General features: G+C 44.2%; 1 protein-coding gene across 1 annotated transcript in view; it reads right to left on the bottom strand.

Annotated features, from left to right (window-relative positions):
- Window positions 1-5,306: 5,306 nt before the first annotated feature.
- Window positions 5,307-26,610, bottom strand: part of LOC124606173 (tRNA dimethylallyltransferase-like) — a 903,559-nt gene continuing 882,255 nt past the window's right edge. Inside the window, exons 6-7 of the mRNA XM_047138139.1 lie at window positions 18,550-18,760; window positions 5,307-9,007 (exon numbers count right to left, since the gene is read on the bottom strand). Coding sequence (XP_046994095.1) covers window positions 8,237-9,007; window positions 18,550-18,760 — 982 coding nt within the window. The 3' untranslated portion in view covers window positions 5,307-8,236. The remainder of the gene's footprint in view (window positions 9,008-18,549; window positions 18,761-26,610) is intronic.

The following is a 26,610-nucleotide window of genomic DNA, read 5'->3' as shown; positions in this document are numbered from 1 at the left end:
TTAGTACCCTGAGGATTGCATGAGTGCAAACTCAGAAATGACAGTCGCACAGAGTCATTCTCATCATTGTGGCCAATACTGTTTGGTAGTCCTAATCCATTCAAGGGCCCTGTGCTGATGCATTAGGATTATATTGATATAAGTAAGTCGTATGTGACTAGCTATATGCATAGAAGATATGTGTTGAAACCTGAGTCAGAATCACAGAGGCAAACAAGACCGCAGGGCTAATCACCATCTCTAAATTATTATTACAGTACAGGAAATAAGTGGTGCTACGAACTTCAGAACTCAGTAATAATTATTATTGTACCAGAATGTTATGCGTTAGGTCATGTGCGTCTTGTGTACGTACTCGTCTGTATACTCAGTTGGGAACAGGTACATTCAATCATTCCGAAGTATCATAAGGCAGTTTGCCCTTGCTTATCACTCCATGGCATATATAACAAATAGCAAATCATATTAGCCTCAACACACTGTGTTACAGGAATAAAATTTAAGTTCAAATGTTCAAATGTGTGTGAAATCTTATAGGACTTAGCTGCTAAGGTCATCAGTCCCTAAGCTTACACACTACTTAATCTAAATTATCCTAAGGCCAAACACAACACCCATGCCCGAGCGAGGACTCGAACATCCGCTGGGACCAGATGCACAGTCCATGACTGCAGCGCCTGAGACCGCTCGGCTAATCCCGCGCGGCTAAAATATAAGTGTTGTTAGTAAACCAAACATTTGAGGTTCTTTCTGTCAACAAAAATGCCTAATAGTGATTGCAAATAGGATACCTATGAAACAGCTGTAAACCATGTAAAACTTCTATAACCCGTACAAAATAGTACGACGCCAGTGAAATTACAAGGATCAAAAGGATTAGTAAATGGATGTTACCACGCTGTCGCATATTATGCACGATAACTAAAAGAAGACACTTTCATAACATGGTATCATATATAAATTTGGAAATTTGTAGTAAGATCTTATGGGACCAAACTGCTGAGATCATCGGTCCCTAAGCTTACACACTATTTAATCTAACTTAAGCTAACTTACGCTAAGGATAACACACACACCAATGCCCGAGTGAGGACTTGAGCCCCCGACACAGGGAGCCACGTGGACCATGACAAGGCGCCTCAGAGCGTGCGGCTATTATATATAAAATAATGAAGAATGTACTATATTCTTATTGACAGGGAGAATATGGAAACACCATGAAAAACAAAGCCTGTTTGTTCAGTTTGCTACAATTCCTTTTTGTCCACGTCTGTAGCTGAGTAGTCATTGCAGCTGACTACTATTTGGAGGATCTGGGCTCGGTTTATGTTACTGTCATGGACTTTTTTAGTTTTGGTGGGAGGACTGGTACAGGACGCACTTAGCCTCACAAGGCCAATTGACGAGCTGCGTGGCTGATCAGCAGTGGTTCCAATATCAAGAAACACGAAAGACGGACAACAGCTGGTACAGTGGTGTTTTGACCACATGCCCATCCGTACTACATCCAGTGATGCTACTGGCAGAAGATGACAAGCGGTCGTATGGACTTGACTGGCCCATCAAGAGCCAGAAGGTGGAACATTTTACATTTCTATTTTACTGTAGATGTACTGAGTGGTTCAAATAGTTCAAATGGCTCTGAGCACTATGGGACTTAACATCTGAGGTCATCAGTCCCCTAGAACTTAGAACTACTTAAATCTAACTAACGTAAGGACATCACACACATCCATGCCCAAGGCAGGATTCGAACATGCGACCATAGCGAGATGTACTGAAAACTATGATAGAGAGCAGACGTGGTTCCTATTAGACTTCATATGTTTCTTCACGTATAGAGCTCATGTTGTTCTTATTAGAGGTCAAATGTACTGTACATAACGTGAATATATGGGTGGCACGTTGGACTTCAGATTCGCTGTACAATATAATTATATACAGAAATAAAGCACAGGTCTTGCTCACTGAAACTGAAATGTGCTCTATTAGGCGAATAGATGTTGATGAAATACAAGTAGTGGGTGTTAGTTTTCAAATAGAGTATATGTTTACTAAGCTTGTGTGGGGATTGAGTATCACAGATCTCCAGTAATGTGTGAATTGTAATAAAAGATTTAGCACGTTTTAGGCATAGTCTCGTTTGTAATTCTTACATGGCTATGGATGAAGGAGTTTAGTTGATTAATATTTATGAATAAACTAGAATTACTGTTAATTAGGACAGAGTGAAAAAATAGTGAGCACATAGTTTAAAAAATGACTATAACCTTTCTTTAGATTAAATATCATTTTACATTCAAGAATTAAAAAAAATACAAACCTAAAATTGTTTAATGGCGTCGTTATTCCAATAACAAGTGTTGCTTAACTATGAGGGGAAGCTGAGCGTAAGTAGACTACATATGCATAACTAAATTAGCATTAAGCTGTTAAGTATAGGGTAGTCTTAAGACCTCGTGTTACTCGGCTCCGGGTAAGGACATGTAGTGTTTCAATTTTATGAACTGAAACAGCAGAGCCTTTTTTCCACCAGAGCGACGTCAGGTGAACTGAAATTATGTGCTGTAAGTATCATGGTCTGTTATGAATTGTAGTATTAAAAGCTTGTGTGTTTATTTGTCTGTTGCATGTCGAGATAACGAGTTCCTAACAGAGTGGACCAGTGACGATCTTCCGACACAGCGAGCAGCAGTGCAGGTGACTATACGGTGACAGCCGACGCCCAGCGACGGGAAGTAGTACTGCGTGGCATTGTCATTAAATACAGTGTAACATCATTATAGCACGAAAGAAAGCGAGAGACTATTTTGTATCACTTACGAATCAGATATCATTGATATCGCTACTGTGGGCATTAAAAGTGTGCAAACCGTATTTATTGTCATGTTGCGTGTTTAGTAAAGCCGTATTACAGCACTGAATATGAAATTAAGTACTAGACGGCAGTATTTGTTAGACGGCATATTATCATTCAAGACGGTTACTTGAAGTGAATAAGATGTAAAATAGGAATAGCTAACCTATTGTGGCCGGTATTTATGACATTTAGATTGTTACGCTAATGTACTACGACGACTATTGATCTGAATTATCTAAATGTCGTGTTGCATACACGCCATCTTATCTTCTGTGAATAGAGTGAGAAAGAAAAATATCAGTCCTATTTAAGATTGAGATAACACATTCAATGAAATTTAATGCCACTAGAAATATTCTACGGAATAGTTACGAATAATGAGCAACAGTGACATCTCTAGAACGTGCCTTTATCGACATTTAGAATAACGATGTATGACTGTTTTCCTGTTTTTTAGGCAAAACTTGATCTGAACACTGACAGAAAGTTACGAAGCTTGATTCTGGTCTCTTCTCAAGGACCTGCGAGTTATTCAGACTCCCTCAGAAGAATTAAATAACATTATAGTAATCTCTAGGAGAGAAATATAACCGATTGAATATTTTGTATGCGGTGGTACAACGCAACGATACATGGTCAACCAACTAACTGAAAGAGACAGTATAAAGTTTTATCCTATGGACTTCACTATTTCAAGAATTCCGATTTTCCATATCACACCGCAAGTTACATAGATTATTAGTAAGTTGATCATCCATAGTTACAGGTTGTTAGGCATATATGGGTGAGTCACTAACTATTGCCACCTAGAATGACTCCGAAAGTATGATAGCAGCTGAAAAGGTTGTGGGACAAATGTTGCATGGGACAACGGAGGCCATAATATGACGTTGGTGCTTTGTTGCTAGGTCGGGTCGCTTCAGAGATAGGAAGGTCAACTTTGTTTTTTTAAATGGGATGCTATAGTTTCGTACTTATTTTCTGACAGCGGCTATCGAGACGAATCCAATGATATGGGACAGTAAGGTCTTTTAAGGCCAACGAAGGTCACAAAGGTGGCATGTACGTCCATTTACAGAAGGTGTTCGAAGTGATGACCATTGGTATCAGTGCTATGCTGCAATCTTCTTGTCATGAATTGAGTGGTATTCCTTATCACATCGGCACTTATCGAAGCACAAGCTCTGATATTCCCTCTCGTATATCGTGCAAATAGTAAATATTCGCCGAATGCGGCATATCCATCTAACGTGCCATTGACATATAAACACCATTCGACAGTTTCGGCTCCTATCATACTTCCGGAGTTATTCTTGGTGGCAATAGTTAGTGAACCCCCTTTATAATTACAAGTAGTGAAGCATTTTCAGTTCTAAGTGGTTAGCCACTTGCATTAACAGGTAGTTAACCATTTATTGCTGCAAACACTAAGCCATCTACAACCTACCGGCGGTGCTTTATTTTTGCTACAGCGGATTAGCTGTATGTAAACAATAACCTATATAAATTCAATTCTTAAGGTTACAGATGCTCTGCTTCATAGTTACAAGTAGTGTTTACGATTATTATGCGCTTTTAGTCATTCACTGTCGGCTACTCAAACCTACTGTATATATTTTATGCAACTTCATGTCGCTAGTTATATTTACTTCACGGAGCGTATTTTGGGCTTTGTATACATTTCTGAACTAGCTACTCCACTGTAACAGAAGTATGCAACGATGTCCATGTTTCCTTTCACCTATCGATATTTTTTACTCTTCATTTTAGCTACTGACTAGTAACTGTCAATACAATTCTTCTGAGCTGTTGACCGCAAAGTCAATGTATAAAATTGTCTAACGTTTCGGCCACTGTTGTAGATATCAAGGACTGCAGTTCGAGGCGATTTCGAAAATACTTTTTTTTTTTGCTGTGATGCAGCTGTATTAATGTTATTAATAAATTGTTTTTTTGCTTCGTCTTCAGTCCTGTATGGTGTAAATTGCGTCCTATGCTGATTTTTTCTTCGTGGTGTAGCATTTTCTTTTTAATCTCTGTCAGGATTTTATTAAGAGCATAAGTTCGTAGGTTTTCGTGGTCGGAGTCATTTTCCGTACACTTCTTCGGATGACAGACGGCGTCATGTCGCGAAACAATGACTCAACGTTTCGATCTCTACTGTAAGTGGTAATCTAAATACTTTCCCTAATGAAGACCAGTTACAATAGTGGCCAAAACACTGATACATCATTCTACAACATGACATGGCCTGCAATCAAAAATAATTCTATGGAAATTTATTGCATGTGTCCAGGCGAGCAATGCACAATGTGCAACGAGAGCTAGGATGAGGATGATGTCACAGTGGTATTTTGTTCTCAGGGTTAGAAGTCGTTCGCAAAGACTCAAAGGAAACATGAAATTGGTGTTTAGATTAATAATAAAAACAATGTATTTGCTGCTTCAATCTTTATTAAAAAATACAGTCTTTGATTACAACTACAGTCTTATCTTCGTTATTCAAGTCTTTTGCTAAAAAAATAAATAGTGCAAATATATGGCTATCGTTCTCAGGTATTTCCGCCAATGGCGTGTTTTCAACGCTGGGAGCCTTACTCCATCATGAACTTTATGGTACAATTTGTGAGATTCGTCTCAACGAAGGAAAACTGAATAAATCCTGTTTGACGTGGATGTAGGAACTTAAAACCTAAAATAGATGAATATGGTACAGCTGTATGGAAAGTAAAAGAGGTGACTGAGTCATAGAAAGAGATTTGGGGCAGGTTACGCCAACCTTCGTTGTTACGAACAGAAATGGTTATGGAAGACAGACAAATGAGTTTACACAGTTGCACAGTTGGGATGAAAATGTATGTGAGATTGTTGGTCGTCTAATAGAAGGAGCAGCTTATATATTCATTACGCTCAAGTGTTGTTTCTTGTTTCGCATTGAGTGTTCATGTTCAACATGACATGGTACTACGAACAGGAGGAAAGCGAAATATGACGTACGTACTCAGAGGTGATAATGTTGCATCACTCATTTCGAGGTCTTCGTGACAATAGTTTGGCACTAGCTTTGGCACTTGATATGTAACTCAATGGAATGAAATACTGAAATGAATATGTGTTAAATCTTGTACTGTTGTACTGCTGTAGACAAATATGGAACTGTTTCGAAGGGGTAGTGATGGTCAGAGGCATCATATAGTCTCATTGAGAGGAATACCAAAGCTGCCGCCGAACTTAGTGTTTGTATTTGACGGACGCTTAATCCAGAAGCTTAAAAGTTAGTACAGAATATCGAATTTTTGACTGGTGACGAAGAAGCGTACGCCACCGTCTCTGTTACATTGCAATTAACATGCAATATTTCTTCCAACGCAGGAACTCAGCTGGCTGCCTGCCATTCATGGGCCAGAGACATTTGGCGAATTGGGTCACCTGATGAACCGAAATGGGTAAAGATGTAACAGGAAATGAACAGCTTACAAGACAAGCTCAAATAGAAAAGTTTTGGCGCTTGTCAGCTTGTCAACTGTTTTCGAGAAATCGTTGTGCAAAGTTTTTTACGGAGGTGATGGACGCCATTCCAAAGCGCCAGCCGTCTAGAAGCGGCGTTAGCGCAACCGATGAAGGAGGCAGACTGTTAAGTTTGTCCGCAGTACATTCGAGTCGCGTCATTTTTGCTAATATTCCACTAAACTCTGGTATCGTTACAACGAATCATATTTCTGCGGGAAACAACAATAATATTAATGATAACCACTGCGGTACAACTGGGCGAGGTATAATTATGGCACCACTGAGGCTGTCTTGGAACGTATACTTGGCTATGCAAGTCAAAAATTTCCTAAAATTACTGCAGACTGCTTCTGTACTGTCGCAGGACAGGCAGAAATTTCATCAGGCGAAGATTTCTTCACTTCCTGGTACTATATCAGTTGAGAGCTCCGGCACTCGTACCTATGTCCAAACAGGCAAGGTTTGTGTCAAAAATTATTTGTGGATGGCTATTCTATAAAAAGTTAATGACGTGTGTTTTCCGCTGTCATTATTAAAAACCAAATTTATGTTTCAGAAAGGGGCACTCATTAACCTCGTGGTGCAGTTGTCTACTGAAGTGCACAACCGTAGTATCGTTTCTTTGGCGTTTTTAATACATTCTGACGTTGCAAATACACGCAGTCGTCTCCAGAGGATACTCCCCATTGGTTCTGCGCCCTGCGTTATTTGCAGTCTCAGGAATGACTGAAAAGGCCAAATAAATGACATAACAGCTGTCCTCTGCAGTGGACAATGCAACAAGTGTGCAAACCTGTACTATGCATTTCATGCTTTTGTGACAGATGGCACACCAAGTTCTGTCGGCCAATCAGTAACTAAGAATAATCGTAAATGTAGTGACTTCAGTGTGATAACTTTTCAGTAAGTGGATGAATGAATCGATAAATAAATGTTCATTTCATCACGATTCATTATTGTATTTCACCACGAATGTACCACTATGATCGTGATTATTATTATTATTGTTGCTTTCCGCAGAAATATTATTCGCTGTGACGACAAAACTGCTGGGTCGATAATCAGGGGGAAAAACAGCGAGATTCGAATGCAGTTCAGGTACAGTTCTAGTTTGCCGCCTTAACAGGTTCCGCTAACGACGCTGCTAGACGATTGTCGCTCTCGTTCAAAAGGCTCGTAAAACTTTGAATCTCGATTTCTCGGAAACGCTTGAGAAGTGCTTCGTACTGGAGCAGCATGTGCTACACCTACGTTTGCACCACAATCGTGTAACAGATGAGCAAAACTGGTAATGCATTGGATGTATACTTCCCTCATTAGAGATGGAAAAGAACGGAAAATGAAGGAAACCTGGAAATGTAAACCGGTTGGGGACCTGTTTATGGAGAAAATGCAACGAAAATTTTATTCGTTATTCTGCAATATCACTAATGTAAAAACATTATGGTGCTGAGACGAAGGCTATGACTGATCTTAAAGATTAACTAATGTTTCGAATGAAACAACAAGTTTACTGTTACGGGTCACTATTTATCTGTTTCAAAAGTTTAAACCTCCATCATCAGATGGATTTACATTTGTTGGCATGACATATGCGTGTGTTGTATCATGACACGTGTCATACTGACAAATGCAAATCCACCTGATGAGGAAGGTTTAAACCTTTGAAACGTGTCGTGGGTATAAATAAACAGTGACTGGTAACAGAAAACTCGTTGTTTCATTCGTTGTCAATAACAGTCACTGAAAATCCTAACTTAAAATGTGCGCATTTAAAGTTAACTAAGGTTTATATGGCTAAGGAATGTGCTGTTTAAAAGGTGTCAGCACATGTCAGGATTGTTTGCTGCTCTTGTTGGTCCACATTTACTTTTGCTTTGGGCTAGTTGTACCATTAATGGTGCCAGAAGGTGGACTGCCCTCTTCGGCACATTGTACCTGGTGCTTTGTTTCTAGGTTGGCACCACTTTTACGGTCGCCTGCCGAAGTAACAGGTTCATTTTCGTCTCCTCGATGCTGTTGTCCGCTACCTGAGCGGCTGACTGGAGCATCCTCAGTACACAGCATTTCCTCCTGCGGCTCCTCCATCGTGAACTTTTCCATCTGCAGGTTCTCTTTCGGTACCCCTTCCCCCGGAGGATCCTCTTTCAGCTTTATTTCCTCTGGAGGGTCCTGTCCTCGCAGACTCTCATCCGGGGGGTCCTCTTTCGAAACCATCTCTTCTGGAGGGCCCGCTTTCAGCATCGTCTCTTCCGGAGGGTCCTCTTTCGGCGTCGTCTCTTGTGGAGGGTCCTCTTTCGGCACAGGTTCTGAGGTGTCTTGGCTTGACAATCCCTCCTTTATAGTGCCCTCTTTTTGCGCTGTGGTCGGCAGCGGCGTGGATTTCTTCTTGGCACGGCGCGCGTGCTTCTTGGAGCGCAGGTGGATTTGCCACTGGAAGGTGCCCACGAAGACGCGGTCGCAGTCTGGGCAGTGGAAGGTGCCCTCCTGGTGCGCGAGCGGTGGCTCCACGGGTAGCGGGTCCTGCGGGGGCGGCAACCCGCGCAGGTGGGAATTCACAATGGCAATGGCCGGCGCCGCCACCAGCTCCTCCCAGCGGCCCGGGTCCGTCGTGTCCACGGCGTACACAGGCGGCACCTGCAACACATGTACTGCCTCAGAACACCAGCCCATCACTAAGAAATATACCGGTGTGCAAAAAGTAAGAAGGAAGTAAATTTCGCTTGATGTGCTACACAGCTCGATGAAACTAGGACCGTAAAAAGAAAGAATTGCTTCAGCATAGCACAGAAGATAACAGGGAGAAATACGAAATGAGACGAACGATGGTTTGATGGTTCCGTTGGGATTAGAAAACGGAGGACATGGTTCTGAATCGGGTATATGACCACCATGGACGGAAATGAATGCTCTGCAACGTGTTTTCATTCTAGCCATTCGGGTTGTAAAGAGATCTTGTGGTAGGGTGGCGTTGACATCTGCGGAACGGTCGTAGATGCATGTGGACGGACTACTAGACCTCTCATCAACGCACCCCACACCTCCTCTAAGGGATTTAAGTCACGCGAACGGGCAGGCCAGTCCAATCGCCAGGTATCACCTCATTCCAAGAGCTTCTCCATCTGCCTCTTTTGATGCAGTCACGCATTATTATCCATAGAAATGAAGTTAGACCCGAATGCATCCCTGAAAAGACGCATATGGGGAAGGAGAACAGTGTCACAGTAACACTGACTGATGAGTGTACCGTATTCAAAGTCTTGGACGCCATTACGCCTGTGCAACACAATGCCTTCCCACTCCATAAGACACGGACCCCCAGAACCATCAAGTTCGACAATATTCGTGGGTGCATTAAGTGTTCCCACTTCTCGTCATGTGAGGTACATAATGTACCCAGGGGCATTATCGAACATGATCGTTTTGATAGTACAGGGGTTATGGTGAAAGGGTACTTAATGCTGTATGGACTTATTGATCTCCAAATTTTTGAACATGGCTACACTCACCAGTCAACGTTATTGTCACACTGTACTCCTTCCCCTTGAGCGTTAGTTCAGTCATTCGGTCTTGACTTCATTTTTATGGATGCCAGTCAGCGATAACATCGAAATCTGTAGGTGGAGAAGCTTTTAGAACAACAGGATATTCGGTGAATGGACTGGCCTGCTCTTTTCCCCAACTTAAATCCCATCGAGCACTTGTAGGATGCGTCGGGGAGACGTATTTCAGTATGGCCAGCAGTTATTAGCCGCGCTGGTGCAGGAACGGAGAGCCCTGCCACAAGAAGTCTTTACCAACATGATCAGAATGAAAGAACGACGCAGGGCATGCACTGCCGTCCCAGGTGGTCACACGCCGCATTAAGAACCACGTACCGCCTATTGTAATGTCCAGGGGACCACCATAAATCGCGGTGACTTCAGTGTCACTATTACACTACTGGCCATTAAAATTGCTGCACCAAGAAGAAATGCAGATGATAAACGGGTATTCATTAGACAAATATATATCATACTAGAACTGACATCTGATTACATTTTCACGCAATTTGTGAGCATAGATCCTGAGAAATCAGTACCCAGAACAACCATCTCTGGCCGTAATAACGGCCTTGATACGCCTGGGCATTGGGTCAAACAGAGCTTGGATGGCGTGTACAGGTCCAGCTGCCCGTGCAGATTCAACATGATACCTCAGTTCATCAAGAGTATTGACTTGCGTATTGTGACGTGCCAGTTGCTCGGCCACCATTGACCAGACGTTTTCAGTTGGTGAGAGATCTGGAGAATGTGCTGGCCAAGGCAGCAGTCGAACATTCTCTGTATCCAGAAAGGCCCGTACAGGACCTGCAACATGCGGTCGTGCATTATCCTGCTGAAATGTAAGGTTTCGCAGGGATCTAATGAAGGGTAGAGCCACGGGTCGTAACACATCTGAAATGTAGCGTCCACTGTTCAAGGTGCCGTCAATGAGAACAAGAGGTCACCGAGACGTGTAACCAATGGCAGCCTATACCATCATGCCGGGTGATACGCCAGTATGACGATGACGAATACACGCTTCCAATGAGCGTTCACCGCGATGTCGCCAAACACGGATGCGACCATCATGACGCTGTAAACAGAACCTGGATTCATCCGAAAAAATGACGTTTTGCCATTCGTGCACCCAGGTTCGTCGTTGAGTGCACCATCGCAGGCGCTCCTGTCTGTGATGCAGCGTCAAGGGTAACCGCAGCCATGGTCTACGAGCTGATAGTCCATGCTGCTGCAAACGTCGTCGAACTGTTCGTGCAGATGGTTGTTGTCTTGTAAACGTCCCCATCTGTTGACTCAGGGATCGAGACGTGGCTGCACGATCCGTTATAGCCATGCGGATAAGATGCCTGTCATCTCGACTGCTAGTGATAGGAGGCCGTTGGGATCCAGCACGGCGTTCCGTATTACCCTCCTGAACCCACCTATTCCACATTCTGCTAACAGTCATTGGATCTCAACCAATGCAAGCAGCAATGTCGCGATACGATAAACCGCAATTGCGGTAGGCTACAATCCGACCTTTATCAAAGTCAGAAACGTGATGGTACGCATTTCTCCTCCTTACACGAGGCATCACAACAACGTTTCACCAGGCAACGCCGGTCAACTGCTGTTTGTGTATGAGAAATCGGTTGGAAACTTTCCTCATGTCAGCATGTTGTAGATGTCGCCACCGGCGCCAACCTTGTGTGAATGCTGTGAAAAGCTAATAATTTGCATATCACAGCATCTTCTTCCTGTGGGCTTAAATTTCGCGTCTGTAGCACGTTATCTTCGTAGTGTCCCAATTTTAATCGCCAGTAGTGTATCTTTGAATAAAAATGTCAATTCAGTTCGTCTCATTGCATATTCCTTCTGTACTATACTGTACCAGTTATTTTTATGTATAGTCCTAGTTTGATCGAGCTATGTTACTTAGCAGCGACACATCATGCGGAAGTTCCTGTCGCCCTCAAGTTTTGCACACCAGTGTACTTAGACGAATAAGGTCAACGTATTTAAAATACGAACAATAATAATTAACCTTGGTAAAATGGGCAGTTACAGACAGAGACACACATCCATACACAAACACATTAAGCGAAACAACGGTACATCTTGGATATATAATGCTTTGTTTGAAAGAGTACTGTAAAAATACACAAATATTAAGACAATTGATCAGATAAATGTAGTTGTGCAATCAGGAACAAGAGGAACAAGGGTTTGTCACCTTGAAAAATTGAATAGTCACTTTTGTATAGAGGTTCAAAGTCGCAGTAGATTTCGTTCAGAAAGTCATTTTTCTGTTTAGGTTGTTCCTAAACATTTTATTTCATTATTAACAATTAACTAACTACGCCCTTCTGGGCGTTATCAAACTACATGACAACAAGACTTGTTATGCTTAGAGCATATTATGATTCACATAGCAGTGTGTGAAAAAGCAACACGGGATGCCCTCCCTAATAATAATTACGCACAACCTTGGTAGGAAGCGGCACAAATATCATTGATGTGAAGCCCATATGTAAAATGAAAAAAATACAGCAGTTATAGGGTTTCGTTACCGTACCAATACACATAACACAATAAAATGAGTTAATGTAACTGCTTATCTATAAACGCGCACATTTAAATATATGGTTCTGCTCCGAAGTTCGTTGGCTTGTATCCTATTTGATTTTTATGACGTTGCGACGTGTTGTGTGTTTTAAGTTGTATAGTTGTCCTTGTAAGGGATGCACTTTTTTTTATTTGACATATGAACTTTATATATGTCATAGTGATGTCTATACTTACAACTGTTGTGCTGAACTCTTATTAGGGACCCACCATGTGTTCGTTTTTGACACTGTAACCACAACAAGTTTTGTTATGATGTAGCTTCATAAAGCCCAGGGGGGTGAAATTATACAATTACTAGTAATAAAAGAAACAGTTTATTTCAAGGTAGAAAACGACCTACGTGGAAACAAGATTTGTTTGAAGACCTTGAAAACATCACCCAGCAAGTTCAGATGCTCCTAAAACACCCACCACAGTATTCTCTTTATTATAAATGATCGTGTGCTTAGACGGTATATAGGACAGATCAGCCAGCAAACTGGCTACTGTCCTGTTGTGACGATATCAAAAAACATCCAGTGAAAATGTTTCAGATATATACTGGAAGGACTACACACTGGTATATCGTCTCACTGTAAGTGGAATTTGTGCACCATACGGCAGGACTCTGTCTGAAGTTGCTTTTACGGACTTTGTCCGGACGAAATGAACGATTCTTCGGATTGGTCATGACTTCAACGTCCATAGTTCCTAATAAAACTTCACCTTCTCGTTTCCCTCTGACGCATGGCACTGCACATCACTACTAGGTGACAGCATGCAAGGGATGTCACACTATGTCACTGTATTTCCTCGTCAGCCTCCTTAGCTACTTCTTCTGTCATTTTGTTTCCCTGTATTCCGGTGTGCCCTTTTCCCATTAGAATAACGTATCCCTTCGATGTTTTTGTTGACAGGTACGAAAGCCCGAACATTCTGAACAACTTCCTTGTAGTTTTGTTTCGTCAATAAAGCAGCCCTTTGAACCATTTACAGATATTACCAACTGCACCCATCAATGTAAACAAACGTAGATGAGAACTTAAAAACCAAAAGAAAAGAGCGACATTCATTTTTTCAATACCATACTTATCTTCTGCTATGACGAGAGATGATTTTGGAAGTTTCGTTAGCCCCATTAAATCATCCTGTGACAATATGAGTATCAGCATCAGAAAGTATGGTTATAACCAGAAAACAATACACTAACGCAAGAACTGTTTCAGACCGACTTAACCTCGGAGGGAACATGCACACAAGGCTACCAGGCTAACAGCCGTAGATCGTCGACTATCTAACCAATCTTTGAGAAACAGTTTGTTCTCCATGTTCATTACTACACTGCTTAACAATTTCTGAGTAACAACTCACACTTGCTAAGGACAACCGTCAGTTGCTACGGAACAACCGACCAGTGATAGTGAAAGGAAATGTAGAGGGCGGGACGTGTTAGCTGCAGCTAAGCATGTGCAGGAACGCTCTTTATGTATCTAACAGTTCAAGCACACGGTCTTTGATGAAGGTTGTTATGGAATCGATTAGTGCGACATTCCGTGTGGTACAGCAACATGTCTGCAAGACATCGTTTGAGTGCTTAAGATTGTGGACGAGCAGTTGGACGGTTCGAAGCCGGTCAAAGTGCCACTACTGTGGCCACAGTGACGAGTGTGTCCAAAACTGTCATTTCGCGATCAAAAAGGCCACTATAACTGGAAATGTTATGCGAAAGCATGCCAGTGGTCATATACGGACCACCACACGGCAAGAGAATCGATACTTTACAGCCGTGGAGGCGAAAGGAACAGACATATCACTCCTCGGCAGATCACTGCAGACCTTGTACACAAGACCGGTACACAAGTATCTATCAGAACCATTTCGCGGCGATTTAATCTGGCTTGTTTGTATGCCCCGAAGCCTGTTTGATGCATCCCACTTTCAGCCACTCCATCGCCGAGGATGAGTATACTGGTGTAGCGAGCTTGTTGGTTGTGGTCAGCAACAATGCTCCAGAGCGAAGTGCTCAGACGAATCCTGCTTCACTGTGGCAAGAGATTCAAGCCACCAGTTAGTGTGGAGAGGGAAGGGAACACATTACACACCACATAATGTTCACGGACGTCATCTGGATGGCGAACGCGTTATTGTGTGAGCAGGCGTTACGCGCAGTGGCCGAACACCGCTGCATATCTGCTACAGCACAGCGGTATTCCCGAGAGATTTTTCTGGGTCATGTCTGTCTGTTTACGGGTGCGGGGGTCCCGACTTTCTGTTTACGTACGGCAACACCCGCCCACACAGGACGCTGAGTTGTCGGACACACTGGGAAGTGAAGATACTGAACGTAAGGAATGGTCTGTGTAACCTAAACCCTACAGTGCAGGCGTAGTCAACCTTCTTTACCTACCGCCCGCTTTTGTGTCTCTTTTCTAACAGCCCACTGGCTCCTCAGTAATCGTGATTCACTGGATAGTGTAATAATCTTACAAACTTTTTTAAAGCAGAGCTACAGCAAGGTAAAGCAAATAATAAGAATTAATTAATGAACACTTTACGACAAACTGTTATGAAAACCTACCAAAAATGTTTTTAAAGTTCCTTACGCCTACCCCTCACCATGAAAGCTGGAACGTCCACTAGTGGACGGCAGTGACCAGGATCACTACCACCGCTACTGAGCATGGCTGGGATGTTCTTGGCAGACGTCTTTCTCAACGTCCCCGCACCGTACAAAAGCCGAAAACCGATATCCCTGAAGAACTCCTCAACAATTTGGCACCCAACATGAATAATAGATGCCAAATGACCATTAGTTCCCAAGGGGAGTCCGATATCGATCTTTATGTTGGGAATCTAAGTTGTGTCAAACATGAACGTTATTTTTATCTGCTACCCTGCTGGCCCATCTAGTGAAATCTGCACCATTTTTCGTTATAAACATACTCTATTATGTATGTAGTATGTTTCATGTCGTTCATCTTTGACTGTGGTTATTCCGATCCGCTCCTTTTCTACAGTTAAGTAGTGTACCATAATCTCTTTATCATAGACATCATGGGGAAAGTTACCAATTATATCTGAGAATAGACTCTTCAGAAACGATACAGAATCTTTTACGCAGTGCACGCCACTGTACTGTCAGTAGTGGAAAAAGGGTGTCCGAAACATAAAGCTTGACCAAATGTTTTTCACAGTGCAAAGAAAGCGATCACTTCTTGGTATTAGCTGGACCTATCGGAAACCACGTCTTACTGAAAGGAGTCTCATTGCCGGAAGAATCACTGAGCGACTAAAAATTCACCAATACGTATGCCGCGTAGCAGTGAGTCAGTCATGCACTACAAGTGACTGACTTCACTTTCTATCGTGCGATTACAGAATGCTGAGTCGTGCTGTCGCTCAGCACGACTCTCTGCGGATCACTGAATCCACGTCCGCACGCTTGTAAAGTCTGCACTCTAAACTTGTCTGAGACTTTACACTCCACTGCTTGAAGAGTCTTCAACGAGCTCTATACATTAACTTTTGCGAATACTGTATCACTCAGATCCTGAGGCCCAATAAGTCGATATGGCCAGGATACAAAGAAGTAGCATACTGTGGCCCAATGAGTCCATATTGCCAAGATACACAGAAGTAGCAGCAACAGTGATTAATACTGCGAAGAAATATTAGCTAGTAGTCCCAGTAACGCTTTACTGTACAACGTTAAAGGCTGCTATTACAGTTGGTTCAATCACTGAATACTGTCAAAAGAAGTGGAATACACTGAGGTGACAAAAGTCATCGTATACCTCCTAATATCGTATCGGACCTCCTTTTGCCCAGAATAGTGCAGCAACTTGACGTTGCGTGAGCTCAGCAAGTCGTTGCAACTCTCTGTAGAAATATTGGAAACTGTTGCCGGTGCAGGACTCTGTTCACGAACTTATCTCTCGCTTATGTCCCATAAATCTTCGATGAGATTCATTATGGGGGATCGAATTGTCCAGAATGTTCTAACTAATGGCGAACATTTGTGATCTGGAGACACGGTGCATTGTCATCGATAAAAATTCCAAGCTTGTTTGGGACCATGAAGTCCATGAATGACTGCAAATGGTGTCCAAGTAGCCGAATATAACCATTTACAGTCAATGATCGATTCAGCTGGACTAGAGGACCCAATCCATTTGATGTACACACAGCCAGCAACAGCTTGCACAGTACCTTGTTGACAACTTGGATCCATGGACTCGTAGGGTCAGCGCCACACTCGAAGCTTACGATGAGCTTTTACCATCTGAAATCGGGACTCATCTGCCCAGGCCACGGTTTCTCAATAGTCTAAGAGTCCAGCTGATATGGTCACGAGCCCAGGAGAGACACGGCAGGCGTGGTCGTGCTGTCAGCAAAGACACTCGCGTCGCTCGTCTGCTGCCATAGCACATTTAACGCCACATTTCGCCGCAGTATCCTAACGGATAAGTTCGTCCTAAGTCCCACACTGATATTTGTGTTTATTTCACATAGTGCTGCTTCTCTGTTAGTAAAAAAAGAATGAAATGATCGTATGGCATTGTTGGCCGGGAGGCCCCATTCGGGTTCTGCCGCCAAGTGCAAGTCTTATTTCAGTCGACGCCACATTGGGCGACTTGCGTGCCGACGATGACGATGAAACGATGATGACGACAACACAACACCCAGTCCACGAGGGGAGAAAATCTCCAACCCGGCCGGGAACTGAACCCGGGCCCGCTGCATGGGAGGCAAGCACGTTACCACTCATACGTAAAACATTCTCTGTTTTCTTGCCCCATCAATTCGAAACAAAATCTCAAGCTTTCGACGATAGCCTCCAGCGTCATCGTCAGGAGCAACTGACTGTCTTCACTGCTACTGTGGTGGCCTTATTTAGCCCGTGGACGGCTTCTGATTGGTCGGCTTGTGATTGGTCAGCGATTACGTAGTGCCATAGAGATGGCGTCAATGGCTGCGCTGGTAGCGCCCTAGCTTCCGTGAGAACGTAAACCCTGCAAGGAATATCTCTGCTGCTTCTCTGCATCGAGCGCTCGTTTCCATACACCGCTCACATAGTATCCGCTATCACGGTTAAAGTTCTTCTCGCTCATTCTTATTTCAACAGCCTCCTTAATAACAGGATCCCAGTACGTGGAGGCATGGGGCAAAATATTTGTTTCCTCAAACAGTATTTTATGTGTGTTCGTGAGACTGTGAGAGACAATTCCCGTGAGACAGCTGGAGCACCGGCTAGAGACTTTGAGGCATGTGATGCCCAGTCGGCTGTAGTTATAGGAGTTTAAGTAACAAGTCCACGGGATTGGGCCGCCTCCCTCTACCTGCTCCACTGCCTCATTCATCTGTTTCTTCAATTTCCTTAATCATCTTCTTTGTCCCATTCATTCATGTGAAGCCTCTTTGCAGCTGTTCCTATCGGCGATATTCCAGCAATACAGCGCTGTTGTTGCTGCCGTTCTGATAAAACAACTTTACTTTTATTCTCTCTTATCAATAGCCACTGGGTTCCGTAGTTTTCCGTACCTTCCCAACCGTTTACACCAACAGTCACTCTACAAAAGAAATCAGCACCGTCGGCTAGCTAAAAACAGCATACTGACGTCAAAACAGGATCCATTACACATGCTGACTGCTTCTAGCGCCATATCTTGACCTGATGGCAGAAAGAGGAACTATTGTTTTCCAGCATACTTCGTAAGCGCACTGGTTAGTGAACAATTACGATTTTTCAGTGTCCTGCGATGTATACAGCAGCACTCGAAACACCGTCAGTTTAATTATAACTACCAGTACAATTATTTGATAGTGCACGGGAGAAGAATATTAATTCGGGTCGGTCAGTAAACATCTCAAATAAAATTCGCAAAGCAGTGCGTAGCACATCGCCAAGCATACGTGGATTCTGGCCGTGGTCGCGAGTGTGACAACGCGCGACACGAAGGAAGCTGCGAGGCACAGAAGAAGAGAACGTTTGAATGGCTTCCAGGACGTGGTGTGAGAAAGGCGGGGCCCTGGCCATAGTGCTGTACCGACCTGCCTGTCGGGGCGGCGCAGGAACCTGTTGCGGATCCAGCGCAGCTGCTTGCGCGCGTAGCGGCGCGTGGCCGCCTTGAGCGCGTCGGCGCACCGCCGCATCTCCGCCTGGCCCTGCTCGCTGCGCCGCGCCGCCTCCGGCTGCACCAGCCACGAGTGGAACTCCTTGAAGCCGATCGACTGGAAGATGCCCTCCGTGTAGTCCGGCTCCCTGCAAGCACACACACACCCACATAAGTGAGGCGCGACGGCAGAATCGTGAATGTAGCCCCGGACGTCTCTTCCAGGTCTCCGAAGAGAGCCTCAAACTGGAAACAGTCTAAAATATGCCATCGAACCATGTCGGCTCGCAAAAGAGCGCGTGAAAAATACACGAGACTGACGGTTAAATACCGTCAGCCTTCAAGGTGAACGTCGTTGTTGTTGTGGTCTTCAGTCCTGAGACTGGTTTGATGCTGCAACCAACATCCTCTGAATCTGCTTAGTGTATTCATCTCTTGGTCTCCCTCTACGATTTTTACCCTCCACGCTGCCCACCAATACTAAATTGGTGATCCCTTGATGCCTCAGAACATATCCTACCAACCGATCCCTTCTTCTAGTTAACGTGTGCCACAAATTTCTCTTCTCCCTAATTCTATTCAATACCTCCTCATTAGTTATGTGATCTACCCATCTAATCTTCAGCATTCTTCTGTAGCACCACATTTCGAAAGCTTCTATACTCTTCTTGTCCAAACTATTTATCGTCCACGTTTCACTTCCATACATGGCCACACTCCATACAAATAATTTCAGAAACGACTTCCTGACACTTGAATCTATACTCGATGTTAACAAATTTCTCTTCTCTTGCCATTGCCAGTCTACATTTTATATCCTCTCTACTTCGACCATCATCAGTTATTTTGCTCCCCAAATAGATAAACTCATTTGCTACTTTAAGTGTCTCATTTCCTAATCTAATTCCCTCACCATCATCCGAATTAATTCGACTACATTCCATTATCCTCGTTTTGCTTTTGTTGATGTTCAAATAATATTCTCCTTTCAAGACACTGTCCATTCCGTTCAGCTGCTCTTCCAGGTCATTTGCTGTTTCTGACAGAATTACAATGTCATCGGCGAACCTCAAAGTTTTTATTTCTTCTCGATGGACTTTAATTCCTACTCCGAATTTTTCTTTTGTTTCCCTTACTGCTTGCTGAATACACAGATTGAATAACATCGGGGATAGGCTACAATCCTGTGTCACTCCCTTCCCAACCACTGCTTCCCTTTCATGCCCCTCGAGAAGAAGAAGAAGAAGAAGAAGAAGAAGAAGAAAGAAAGTATGAGGTGACAGGTTTGAGTATTTCCGAACTATCAGTTTAATACGTCATGGTTGCTAAATACAGTGTAGTTATAATAAAACTTCCGCTTCTTGTGCCAGTGTAGACGGAAAACTATTTACTGCAGGTTACTCAAGTTCATAGGAATGTCATAGGAATGATATTCCGACTGTGCGCTGCAAGATTTGCGAGTTAGTGTCATGACTCGCCGTTCGCCGCCGGTACTGGTACGGCGACGTGGGGCTGATCCTCAAGCATCAGTGTGCATTACAGCTGCAGACAGTCGACATGGGTCTCGAAAAGCTGCGCAAGGTTTTACTCGTAATGCTGTTTTGATAAAACAACAGTAATAGTGCTACAGGTTTTAACGAGTATTGATGCACTGAAGGAATACGGAGTGGTTGTCTTTCCGCACATAGGTTGACGAACATGATTCGGAAATTCGAATTAACTAGCGATTTGGGAATTCCAAACAGCGTGCTCACCACGTTCACCATATTTGAACCCGTGTGGTTTCTAGCTGTGGGGTTACTTGAAGCACACGGTTTATCACCGGGACACTAACACACGTTGAAGACTGAATATTACGAGGGGCGTTCGAAAAGTCGGTGCAAAAATAAAAACTACTTACGTGTTTGGGGTAAACCTTTTTTATTTTTCGACATATTCTCCTTTTAGACTTATACACTTCGTCCAACGCTGTTCTAATTTGTTGATCCCTTCCGATAATAGGAATTGTCCAAATCTGCAAAATAGATATTAGTTGCTGCAATCACCTCCTCGTTTGAATAAAATCTTTGCACCGCCAGCCAAATTGGAGAACAAACAGTACTCCGAGCTAGTCAAGTCTGGGGAATGGGGGGGGGGGGGGGGGGGATGTGAAACGTGTTAGAATCCTGTTCCCATTAATTTTGCGACCACAACTGCTGAGGTGTGTGCTGGTGCCTTGTCGTGATGGAAAAGGACTTTTTTGCGGTCCAATCGCCGCCGATTTTCTTGCAGCTCGGTTTTCAAATGGCCCAATAACGATGAATAATATTCACCTGTAATAATTTTACCCTTTTCTAGATATTCGATAAGGATTATCCTTTGCGAATCCCAAAAGACGGTCGCCATAACCTTTCCTGCCGAAGGAATGGTCTTCGCCTTTTTTGGTGCATATTCTCCCTTGGTAACCCATTGTTTAGATTGTTTTTTGGTCTCAGGAGTATAGTAATGTATCCATGTTTCATCCACACAGACGAAACGGCGCTTAAAGTCATGCGGATTCTTCCTGGACAGCTGCAAACCATCTTTGCAACACTTCACACGATTCCGTTTTTGGTCAAGCATGAGCAATCGCGGAACCCATCTTGCGGATAGCTTTCTCATGTCCAAATGTTTATGCAAAATATTATGTACCCTTTCATTCGAGATGCCCAAAGCACTAGCAATCTCACGTACCCTAACTATTCTGTCATCCATTACCATAAATCAATGATTTCTGGAGTCGTAACCGCCACAGATCGTCCAGAACGTTAAGCGTCACTTGTGCCCATATGGCCACTCCGAAAATTTTGAAACTACTTATAAATTGTTCTAATCAAAGGTGCAGAGTCACCGTAATGTTTATCAAGCTTCTCTTTAGTCTCCAGAGCCGTTTTGCCTTTCATAAAGTAATTTTTAATCATCACACGAAATTCTTTTTCGTTCATTTTCTGACAATCACTCGACTTCCTTGATTCACACGAATGCCAAACGCAAAGATGTAGACCAATATGGCTGAACCTTGGTGTGAGTTCTTTACAAAGATGCTACTAACTAAACATGACCTCGATACGCGTCGGTGGTGCCATCTCTCGGACTTGCAGGGACTTTTCAAACGCCCCTCGTAGCTTAGCGTGGGAGGTAGCGAATCCCACCTGACATGTTTCGGGCAGTACAGCAGTGTCTAGTTCTGAACGATGCTCTTGTGGATGCAGATGGTCGTCACATTGAGCAACGTTTGTAACATGGAAAGTAAGAACGCCACGCAATTGACAAATGCTACCCTCTCACGCGGAAATTAAAATGTGTTTCTTTCAATGGTTTATTCGTTATTTCTCTTCCGCAGGTCCTTAAAAATGTTTCCACACAATTTCGTTGCTCTGCGGTCACTCGTTTTTCATGGAAGCCCTTTTACGTAGCGAAAGTTTAAATACAACCACCCTGTACTATAAGAGGCGATCAAAAAGTTTCCGTTCGATGGTGTTGCTGCACCCTATGTGCAACGTAGTGTGATACGAATGCGGGTATATAAATACCGACAAGAAGGCAAGGAAGTTGTTTGGTATTCGCATCTTTCCGACGTGCGCGCAGTAAATGCGGAAACGTGAGCTATGGCGACATTATTACCCACCGCGTCCAGTCAGGACCAACGTGCAGCTTCATTTTTTCCCTTGCCTGTCGAAGTGTAAACGCTGGTAGGCGTCCATCGGAGAATGAAGTATGTGTATGGAGCAGCATATCTCTCGAACACCACCGTTGGTGTTGTGGGCCAGTTTCTGTGCTGGTCGCGATTCGTCACAAGACGCCGCTCGCAGACACCTCAGGCAAGCCTGCGGTCCCTTAAAAAAGGTGTTGAATGGTCGAAGAGTCCTGTCGGACGAGAATGTGTAGCAGGCAGGTACGGACTGCTTCACGCAGCAGAACAGTGTTTTACCAAACAGGTATCTTCAACCTGATGCGTCGGTGGTATGACTGCCTCAAAGCTCACAGCGATTCTGCCCGGTTGGCTTTTTGGACTGTACGGCCTTCGAACGGAAACTTGTTGATCATGCGTTATAACATGAATTATTTACAGAAGACTGAAAAAAACTGGTAGAAGCCGACCTGGGGGAAGCTCAGTTTCTGTTCCGAAGAAACGTTGGAACACGTGAGACAATACTGACTCTGCGACCTATCTTAGATGATATGTTGCAGAAAAGCAAACGTATGTTTACAACATTTGTACATTTAGAGAAAGTTTTTGACCATGTTGACCTAGAATACATTCTTTCATATGCCGAAGGTAGCAGGGATAAATGAAAGGGAGCAAAAGGCTGTTTACAACTTTTCGACTACTATAAATGTAAACGTGGAGCGCGTTTGGTGTACATCGCCAACTACAGTTACTGCAATCAAAGAGGAGACTGCAAATAACTCAGTTATAAGTGCATCGCTACACAAGCTGCCATTTTCAAATGGTTCAAATGGCTCTGAGCAATATGAAACTTAACATCTGAGGTCATCAGTCCCTTAGAACTTAGAACTACTTAAACCTAACTAACCTAAGGACATCAAACACATCCATGCCCGAGGCAGGATTCGAACCTGCGACCGTAGCAGTCGCGCTGCCATTTTCATGATGACAATTATTACAGAGACAATTCTTAACAACGATGACACTCCTGGTTTACGGGTCGCCAACGTCGTTTCCCACAGATAAATGTGTCTTCTACGGCCACTGAGACTGTTAGGAAACTTCGCCGTAAATTTATTTCAAACACATATGTAACAAACATTAGTGTTTTTGCTAAGCTACACACATCAAAAAAAGTTTTGCATCACCCCAGTTCCCAGAACTCCTCAAGATAGAAGTTGACTGTGGATATTTTATCACAGACAGAATCGCTTTGAACTGTTCAGAGATGTTATTAAATCCGCCCAAAGTTGTAAACAACCATGCATGAGGAGCGCCTATTAGACGGAGGGGGCCCGACAGCCGATCAGTTCCAGTCATTAAGCCAAGAAGGAGGTACACGGGTCGTGTTATCTGTAGTTCAACCATGCCTAGACGGCAATACCACGGTTCGATCGCGTCCGCATTGTTACTTTGTGCCAAGAGGGGCTCTCGACAAGGGAAGTGTCCAGGCGTCTCGGAGTGAACCAGAGCGATGTTGTTCGGGCATGGAGGAGATACAGAGAGACAGGAACTGACGATGACACGACTCGCTCAGGCCGGCCAAGGGCTCCTACTGCAGTGGATGACCGCTACCTGTGGGTTATGGCTCGGAGGAACCCTGACAGCAACGCCACAATGTTGAATAATGCTTTTCGTGCAACCACAGGACGTCGTGTTACGAGTGAAACTGTGCGCAATAACCTGCGTGATGCGCAACTTCACTCCCGACGTCGATGACGAGGTCCATTATTGCAACCACGACACCATGCAGCGCGATACAGATGGACCCAACAACATGCCGAATTGACCGCTCAGGATTTGCATCTCGTTCTCTTCACCGATGAGTGTCGCGTATGCCTTCGACCAACAATTGGCGGAGACGTGTTTGGAGGCAAGCCGGTCAGGCTGAACGCCTTAGACACACTGTCCAGCGAGTGCAGCAAGGTGGAGGTTCCTTGCTGTTTTGGGGTGGCATTATGTGGGGCCGACGTACACCGCTGGTGGTCATGGAAGGCGCCGTAACGACTGTACGATACGTGAACGCCATCCTCCGACCGATAGTGCAACCATATGGGCAGCAAATTGGGAAGGCATTCGTCTTCATGGACGACAACTCGCGCCACCATCGTGCACATCTTGTGAATGACTTCCTTCAAGATAACGACATCGCTCGACTGGAGTGGCCAGTATGTTCTCCAGACATGAACCCTATCGAACATACCTGGGATAGATTGAAAAAGGCTCTTTATGGAAGTCGTGACTCACCAACAACTCTGAGGATGCACGCCGAATCGCCGTTCAGGAGTGGGACAATCGGAACCAACAGTGTCTTGATCAACTTGTTGACAGTATGCCACGACGAATCAGGCATGCATGAATGCAAGAGGACGTGCTACTGGGTATTAGATGTAGGTATGTACAGCAGTCTGGACCACCACCTTTGAAGGTCTCGCTGCGTGGTGGTACAACATGCAATGAGTGGTTATCATGAGCACTAAAAAGGGCTGAAATCATGTTTATGTCGACCTCTATTCCAGTTTTCTGTACGGGTTCCGGAACTCTCGGAACCGAGATGATGCAAAACTTCTTGTGATGTGTGTACTAACATTCTTTTAAAAATTATGTAGTTTTGTGAGAGAAATACAATCGAACCATTTTGTTTTCACCCGTCAGAAGATTTCATTTTACGCGGAGAAGTTTCCTACTCGAGAACTGGCAGGCACAATGCTTTGCGCAAGGAAAGAGGGAACACAGTGGAAGGCGGCAATGCCGGCCGGACTCATGTTGTACTGGTGGTGGCAGCGGTTCCGGTCGCCAGCTGTCAAATGATTACTACCATTGTTGTTGTGGTCTTCAGTCCACAGACTGGTTTGAAACAGATCTCCGTGCTACTCTATCCTATGCAATCTTCTTCATCTCCGCGTAACTACTGCAACCTCTATTCTTTTGAATCCACTTAGTGTATTCATGCCTTGGTCCCCTTCTAAGATTTTTACCCTCCGCACTTCCCTCCAATACTAAATTGGTGATCTGTTGACGCCTCAGGACGTGTCCTACCAACCGATCCCTTCTTCTAGTCAAGTTGTGCCACAAACTCCTCTTCTCCCCAATCCTATTCAATACCTCCTCATTAGTTATGTGATCTACCCATCTAATCTTCAGCATTCTTCTGTAGCACCACATTTCGAAAGCTTCTATTCTCCTTTTGTCTAAACTATTTATCGTCCATGTTTCAGTTCCATACATGGCTACACTCCATACAAACACTTTCAGGAAAGACTTCCTGACAAATCTATGTACGATGTTAACAAATTTCTCTTCTTCAGAAACGCTTTCCTTGCCACAGCCAGTCTACATTTTATATTCTCTAGTTCGACCATCATCAGTTATTTAGCTGGCCAAATAGCAAAACTACTTTAAGTGTCTCATTTTCTAATCTTATTCCCTCAGCATCACCTGATTTAATTCAGCGGCTGTCCATTACCCTCGTTTTGCTATTATTACTACATAGTCTAAATAATAATCTTCGGAACGAAGACCACAGCAACAACACAGTCTGTTAACGTTGCGAGAACCTCAGACGAAGCGATTTCAATGGAGTGTCGTGGACACTGGCTTACGCAGTATCGCTCCTCAGCTGTCCATTCTGTCGGAGTTGTCCCGCCATGTAACGAATGCTGGCAGTGCCGAGGATGGAACCCCGGTATGTCAGTCTGAGAGGCGGATAGCTCAGATCCGGAGGCGGCTACACAGGCGCCGTGGCCACGCCGTGATAACGGCCTGCGCGCGACGAGAGGACGGGGAGAAACTGACCGCGTTGGCTGGGCGGAGCAGCGGATACCTCGGGGGTGGCTGTCGGCGGCAGCTGCAGCGGCCGCGGGGGGAGGCGAGGGCCGCGCCTTTGTGGGCGCGCTTCCGGCCGCGTCTTTGGCCGCCGGTCCCTGGCCGCGCTGCATTCAGCCCCAGACACTGCGGCCGCGCCGCGGGAAGACGCTCCCCACCCCACACCGCTGTGTCCCGCACGGACACACAAACAGGCGTCCGCCGAGCAGCTGCCAGCCGGGCATCCCCGTCTCTTTTCGTTGGCGTGCCAATAAATCCTTCCTGTTCGCGTACCAGTAAATCCGTAAATACTCGCAATAAATCCCTTCGTCTTTCTTCTTCTTCTTCTGTAGTATCCGCCATCATGTTTGCAGCAGTACGCCATTCCACTCTTCTATCTGCCTTCCTGTTCATTTCCACATACGTAGCACACCCTATGTCACTCATATACCGGGTGATCAAAAAGTCAGTATAAATTTGAAAACTGAATAAATCACGGAATAATGT

Source organism: Schistocerca americana, chromosome 3 (assembly GCF_021461395.2).
Source record: "Schistocerca americana isolate TAMUIC-IGC-003095 chromosome 3, iqSchAmer2.1, whole genome shotgun sequence".
Lineage (NCBI taxonomy): Eukaryota > Metazoa > Arthropoda > Insecta > Orthoptera > Acrididae > Schistocerca > Schistocerca americana.
The sequence above is the reverse complement of the archived record's forward strand: the minus strand, read 5'-3'. Positions and strand labels throughout refer to the sequence as shown.